The following is a 7,063-nucleotide window of genomic DNA, read 5'->3' as shown; positions in this document are numbered from 1 at the left end:
TTAATGGCTTCCCTGGTAAATATGATCAAAAATGGCTGTAAAAAATAAATCTGCATTGTTTATCCTTTTGATCTTTCATTTAAAAAAATTCTAAAATCTAACCTTTCATTGAAATAAAATAGTTGAAAGTGGGAGAAGATCACATTATGAAATAAATGTTTTTCTCCAAAACACGTCAGCCACAATTATGGCACGTCAGGCACAGGGGTGCCATTAATTCTGACCACCACTGTATATAGCCAATATATACCTCAAATCCATATTGTGCCTACAACAAATTGTGCCACCAACTGTCAACATGTGCTGAACATCAGTTTTTGTTTTTATTCCTATCTTTATGGCCTGTGGTCCAACTATAGTGTCTGACTCAGTATATGCTCTTATGATTTGTTGCTGAGTTCATAATTGTGTGAAACAAAGAAAGCTGATGTGTCTGATGCAGCAACATGAATCTGAAGTAGACCGTATGATCTTTAGTAGAATTAATAACTCATGTTCAACTTATTTTGTCCTGCATTGGTGATCGATTTTGCTGTTGAGAGGAACTAGATATTCAAATTACAGTCCAGCATGAACCCTCCAGTCTGATACGGTTCAAACTAATGCTTTTGTGTGCTACAACACTTTTGTGACCTCTACTGTATGTCTAATGTTAACATTCATATCGTCTTCCTTTGTTTATTCATATTACAGTGTATTGTGTGCACATAGAGTCATTCTCTGTAAAGATACTGTACATTGGAACAAAAAATGATCAAATAAATGTTATTGAATGCAACTTAGAGTTCTGAGCAAGGTATATCTGTTAAAGTTCACTTCACTTAGTATATTTATAAATTCAAACTCAAAATTCAAACTTGTTTTTTATTTCAAAAAGATAATAAAGTTTCACATTTTCACAAAAAAAAGGGAACTACAGCTGTTCACATTTTCAAATCAATGGCTAGCAATGGCTTTCATTTGCTCCGGATGAATATTGTTGGCGTTACAGGGTTTGAAAAATCAGTTTTCGACCATTTTACATTACATGTAGTTTATAATTGTGCACTTAGTTTATTATTATTATTATTATTATTATTATTATTATTATTATTATTATTATTATCATTATTATTATGCCATTTTAAAAGACTACAATTGAAAAATGTATATATTATATATAAAGTAGGAATGTCTGCATTACACGCCAGTGCTGAAATACACCCGTATTTGGCAGGTTGGCGAGTGTTAATGTCAAGCCTGGGTTACAGCAGAGTGAATAAACTATGGGCCTGGTCTAAAAAGACAGTCAGATATTTTTCAAAGACACTGAGGCATCATAAACCCTGAATCCAGCATAGAGGGGTTCAGTGAATGTGGTGTTGAATGTGTGTAAGTGTGTGAGTGTGTGTGTGTCAGAGACGCTGTAGAAGGACAGGATGCCAGCCGACTTGTCCAGATAGACACCTACTGTATTAGAGGGGGGTGAAGGAGCAATTAAGTCAGTTCTGTCATTATTGTGACAAACGATGTAACTGTTATCAGAGCAGAAGAGACTCCAGGACTTGTCATTCCATCCAAACACACAGTCACTAACTCCTTTTCTGCTGATTCCTTTATATGTCACTGCTAAACCAGTAACTCTCCCGCTCCATTCAACCTCCCAGTAACAGCGTCCAGTCAGACTCTCTCCACACAGAACCTGAGGATACGTATCAAACCTCTCTGGATGATCAGGAAACGACTGCTGCTCTTTCATATGTGTCACTTTCCTGTTCTCCTCAGACAGCATCAGTTGATTGTTCACTGTGTTTTGATCCAGTGTGAGATTATAGGCATCTGAACACAAGAAGAGAGATGATTAGTACATTAAGCATGGTTTTAGATATCTGTGTGTGTGTGTGTGTGTGTGTGTGTGTGTGTGTGTGTGTGTGTGTGTGTGTGTGTGTGTGTGTGTGTGTGTGTGTGTGTGTGTGTGTGTGTGTGTGCGCGTGGAAAAGACCTACATTTTCTTAATCCTGGTGTGATTCTAAAATGTTCTCCATGATCCAAACTAGAAAGAGACAAATATAAAGCAAAATAATGCAAATGTTTGCTCATTAAAAGTGTGCAAGAAGCAGCTGAAATATTTTTTATCAAAATGAGGCACTTAAAAAGTGAAAACAAGAGCCAAATTCAGAAGTCTTGTAAGAAAGTCTAATAGCCAGCCACAGAGACAGAATGATCTATATGATAAGATCTTATTAAGTATCAGAAATATTTCATAATTATTGATACTTCAGCAAAACCTACTAGGTTAACTAATGTAAGAAAAAAGTCCTCAAAATAACTACATAAGACAAGTAAACAGTCAGCAATACAATAAGAACAAATAAACTCACTACAAACAAAACAGACCTATAAATAAACTAACTGAAATACAAATAAAATAAGCAGTGTTTTACATTTTTCAGATGTACTAACGGTGGTATTCAGATAAGTAATAGCCTACAACAAAACATTGAACAATCAAATTTAAAATAACACTGCAAATAAAATGCATAGTCTTACTGTATACATTAAATATACTGTATATTAATTCTTATTAAAGCTGATTAAGTTAAGTCAGTCAAGATCACTGAGTGATTTTCCTTTGTCATTTGTTTGATTATCATTAATGACAGACAGCAGCAGGAATATTAGGTTTCTGTCAATTTAAGAGCTAATCCATGGATCCAACATACTGTTACACACGTTTTCTGTGTATGTTTACTTAAGACATAACCCACTGTATTTACGTGAATACTCTCCAAAAAGGCATTTTGACATTTTTGTGTGTATGGGCGTATCTGAAGGTCATTTGTTTATCCACATTGGCTTAACTTTGTTTTCAAAAGTGAGTGGGACAGGAGTGTGTGTGTGTTAAATAAATAACAGGATGTCAAGAAATCAATTTCAATAGTACATTGAGTTTAATTTATTGACACAGAACTCATGTTTAATGTGAAAGTTTCATCTTTAAATCTATTATATAATACAATTAGTGCTGTCAATCAATTAAAAAAATTAACTAGATTAATCACACATTTTTATAAGTTTTTAATATATTTTATAATGTAATAATTTCACAGTTAATCTCCAAATTAATGTAGAAGCAACATAAAGACACTATATTTTAAATATTGTTTAATGGCCAGTATCACTGATACTAACACTGCTACTGATGTCTCGATGTCTCCTCAAATTTAAAACATTAATTAAAGCCATTCAACATTACAGTGTATTGAAATCTATCAATTATTTTTACATTTGTTAGGATTCAAAAAATATACTCAACAAAACTGACATTTTGGCATAAATGTGTGTGTTAATGTTCATTCAAGTTCGAAAGAGAACTCGATTCTGGAGCGTTGTCTATGCGCACAATACTGGCGAGCGTCTTTATGTGCGTCGTGTGTGTGTCACAGACAGGACATTCTCAGACAGCGCGTTCTCTTATGTCTTGTCTCTCTTTATAAGCATTTCTGTGAACAAGAGCGTGAAAATGTAACGCTAGCCAAAGATGACAGAAAAAATGGATGCTGCGTTAATTGCGGTAAACATTTTAACGTGTTAAACTGGACAAAAATTCATCGCATGTGTTAACGCATTGACAGCACTAAATACAATATGTTGTTAGTCCTTAGATTCTTCATGTTAGTGACTAAATACATAAATCCACAACTAACGTTTGCGATGCTCTGGTGATAGAACATTTGTTAAGCGTGCCAGAGGTTTTGGGTTGTAATCTACCCTTGAATAGTTTTTTTTTCTTTTCTTTTCTTTTCTTTTTTTCTTTTCTTTTTTTTTCTTTTCTTGAAAAATGCAGCAGCAGTACAGTAATCATTTTACCTAGATTATCTTTTTTTATAATCGTTGGAAGCCAAAATCGAAATCTAAAAACAATTACAATTAATCGCACAGCCCTTACTCTATGTGTACATATATTAACTTACGTAACTTAGCTCAGAGCTTCTCAAAACTATCCTGGAAACGCCCCACCACTGCTTATTTTGGATGTCTCCCTCAATTAACACCTGATTCAACTCACCAGCTAATTATTAAAGACTGAAAGAATTGAATTGGGTCTGTCCGATGAGGGAGACATCCAAAATATGCAGTGGTGGGGGTCCACAGAACAGGTTTGAGAAGCATTGACTTAACTGACTCAACTGAGATTAATACTATTAGTGATCTTGTGTAAACTCCCACATACTTGAGTATCTGCAGTTTATAGTTTGGATGGTTGAGTTTGTCAGAGAGCAGATGGACTCCTGATTCTCCTGGGTGATTGTAGCTCAGATCCAGCTCTCTCAGGTGTGAGGGGTTTGAACTCAGAGCTGAAGACACATAACCACAACCTTCCTCTGTCACCATACAGCCTGACAGCCTACAGACACACAGTCAGATCATCTACAGACACACATCAACAGTTTGACCAGCTGACTGACATTATCTCTTATTCTTAAGCACCTCAGTATCTCCAGCTGACAGTTTGGACTCTTCAGTCCATCAGAGAGCAGCTTTACTCCTGAATCATGCAGGTCATTGTTACTCAGGTCCAGCTCTCTGAGGATGGAGTTTGAGGATTGAAGAGCTGATGACACAATTTCACATGACTGATCAGTGAAATTACAGCCAGCAAGACTGAAAGAGAGCAGAACAAGAGAATTGGCAAAATATACTCAAGATGTTTAAGCAAAAATGTTTTAATTCCATTTGGTTAAAAACTTCACATTAACAACATTACACACTCACAGGGCTTTGGTGCAGTTGTTCACAGCTGGTATTAGTCTTCTTCTACCCTGATCTGATGTGTTGTATTTCTTGAGGTCCAGCTCATCCAGCACCTCCTCTGACATCTGAAGCATGTAGGCGATTGTTGAGCAGTGAGCAGGAGAGAGTTTCTTCTCAGAGTATTTGTCTGATTTCACAAACTCCAGAATCTCTCTGGACAGAGTCTGATCTTTCACTTCCAGCAGACAGAGGAACAGATTGATGGATCTTTCAGTGGAGAGACCATGTCCATCTTTGATCTTCTCTTTAATGTACTGTGTGGTTCTCCTGATGCTCTCTGAGCTGTTCTCTGTGTGTGTCAGTAGATCCTGTAAGAGTCTTTGATTGGACTCCAGTGAGACACCCAGCAGGAACCGTAGGAACAGATCCAGCTGTCCATTCTCAGTCTCGAGAGCTTTGTCTACTGCACCTTTAAGCAGATTATGCATTACATCAATAAACTGCAATGTGTCGACATTTTTCATTACATAATGGTAAAACACATAGAAAGCAGCGAGAAACTCCTGAACGCTCAGATGAATGAAGCTGTAGACTTTCCTCTGATGAATCACAGATTCCTCCTTAAAGATCTCAGTGCAAATCCCAGAATACACTGAGGCTTCAGTGACATCTATGCCGCTCTCAATCAGGTCCTCCTCATAGAACATCACATTGCCCTTCATCAGCTGTTTGAAAGCCACTTCAGCAAGTTTCACAATCACTTCTCTGTTGGACTGGAGGAGTTTCTCTGGATCTTTCTCTTCATACTTCTGATTCCTCACGTTGATCTGAATTAGCAGGAAGTGGCTGTACATTTCAGTCAGAGTTTGAGGGATATCTGCACTCAGATCTTCTTCCAGGAGCTTCTGAAGCACAGTGGAGGAGATCCAGCAGAAGACGGGTATGTGGCACATGATGTGGAGGCTTCTTGCTCTTCTGATGTGTGAGATGATTCTGCTGGCTTGATGCTCCTCACTGATTCTCTTCCTGAAATATTCTTCCTTCTGAGGCTCATTGAATCCCTGAATCTCTGTCAGACTATTGATGTATTTGGAGGGGATCTGTTTGGCTGCTGCTGGTCTGGAGGTGATCCAGATGAGAGCAGAGGGAAGCAGATCTCCTTTCATGAGGTTTGACATCAACACACCCACTGATGAAGTCTCAGTCACATCAGAAACTTTCTGAGTGTCTGAAAACATCAGTGTGATTCTGCTTTCATCCAGACCATCAAAGATGAACACAACTTTACACTCCTCATAAATCTTTGAGTCCAGATCTTGAAGTTCAGGATGAAAGTCCTGCAGGAGTCTGTGAAGACTGTACTGATGATCTCGGATCAAGTTCAGCTCTCGAAATGGAAGCACAAACATGAAATCTACATCCTGATTGGCTTTTCCCTCGGCCCAGTCCAGAATGAACTTCTGCACAGAGACAGATTTCCCAATTCCAGCGATGCCTTTAGTAAGAACAGTCTTGATTTGGTCTTTCTCCTCACATCCTGGTTCAGGTGAGGCTTTAAAGATGTCATTGCAGTAGATTGGAGTGTCTTGTGAGTGTTGTGCTCTGGCTGTTTTCTCCATCTGTAAAACCTCATGTTCTTCATTCACTCCTTCTCTCTCTCCCTCTATGATGTAGAGCTGTGTGAAAATCTTGTTTAGGAGGGTTTCATTCCCATGGAATTTGGTTCCCTCAAATAATCTCTCATACTTGACCTTCATGCTGGTTTTGTGCTGGTCTTTGACTCTCTGTAGTTCATTATCCACTGGTTTCTGCAGGACTGCTTGTGTGTAACAGTGAACAGAACCAGCAGAACTGGATCCTTTCGTGACTCTGTGTGTCTGTAGAACAGGATGTGTTCTGCATCTCTTTCTGCACTGAGGACAGTCAAAATCTTCTGATGGTCTGGACTGATCCCAGTAGAAACTGATGCACTGTCTGCAGAAAGTGTGTCCACAGGTGATAGAGACTGGATTTTTGAGAGCCTGCTCGCAAACTCCACACCTGGACTGAACCTGCATCAGATCTTCACTGCTGAGTGAAAGAAAATATCAGTTGTGAATCACAATAAATAAACACAAAGAGGAGAATAGAAGAATTATTTGCACCAGACAATTTTGTTAGGACCGGTCGAGCTTTGCATTGTTATTTACGACTACTATGAGTATTCAATAAAAAAATGTTGAATGTAAATGAAAATATTTCTACTCTGATAAGTAGAAAGTGACAACAACTGTTTCTGTGTCTGTGAACACAGCTGCACATCCTTAAAACTATCTTTTCCAGAAGACAG

The 7,063-nt window shown here is 37.9% G+C and overlaps 1 protein-coding gene across 1 annotated transcript; it reads right to left on the bottom strand.

Annotated features, from left to right (window-relative positions):
• Positions 1–1,288: 1,288 nt before the first annotated feature.
• LOC308687479 (protein NLRC3-like) lies at positions 1,289–6,791 on the bottom strand (the record flags this gene model as incomplete). Its single annotated transcript, XM_081360050.1, has 5 exons — positions 1,289–1,818; positions 1,986–2,032; positions 4,214–4,387; positions 4,471–4,644; positions 4,756–6,791. 5 exons carry the CDS (start codon positions 6,789–6,791, stop codon positions 1,289–1,291), a joined length of 2,961 nt encoding a protein of 986 aa, XP_081216176.1.
• Between the last annotated feature and the right edge of the window lie 272 nt (positions 6,792–7,063).

This window comes from Scardinius erythrophthalmus, assembly GCF_964197995.2.
Source record: "Scardinius erythrophthalmus genome assembly, chromosome: 3".
NCBI classification, from domain to species: domain Eukaryota; kingdom Metazoa; phylum Chordata; class Actinopteri; order Cypriniformes; family Leuciscidae; genus Scardinius; species Scardinius erythrophthalmus.
Note: the sequence above shows the minus strand (reverse complement) of the source record. Positions and strands in the feature narration are given on the sequence as shown.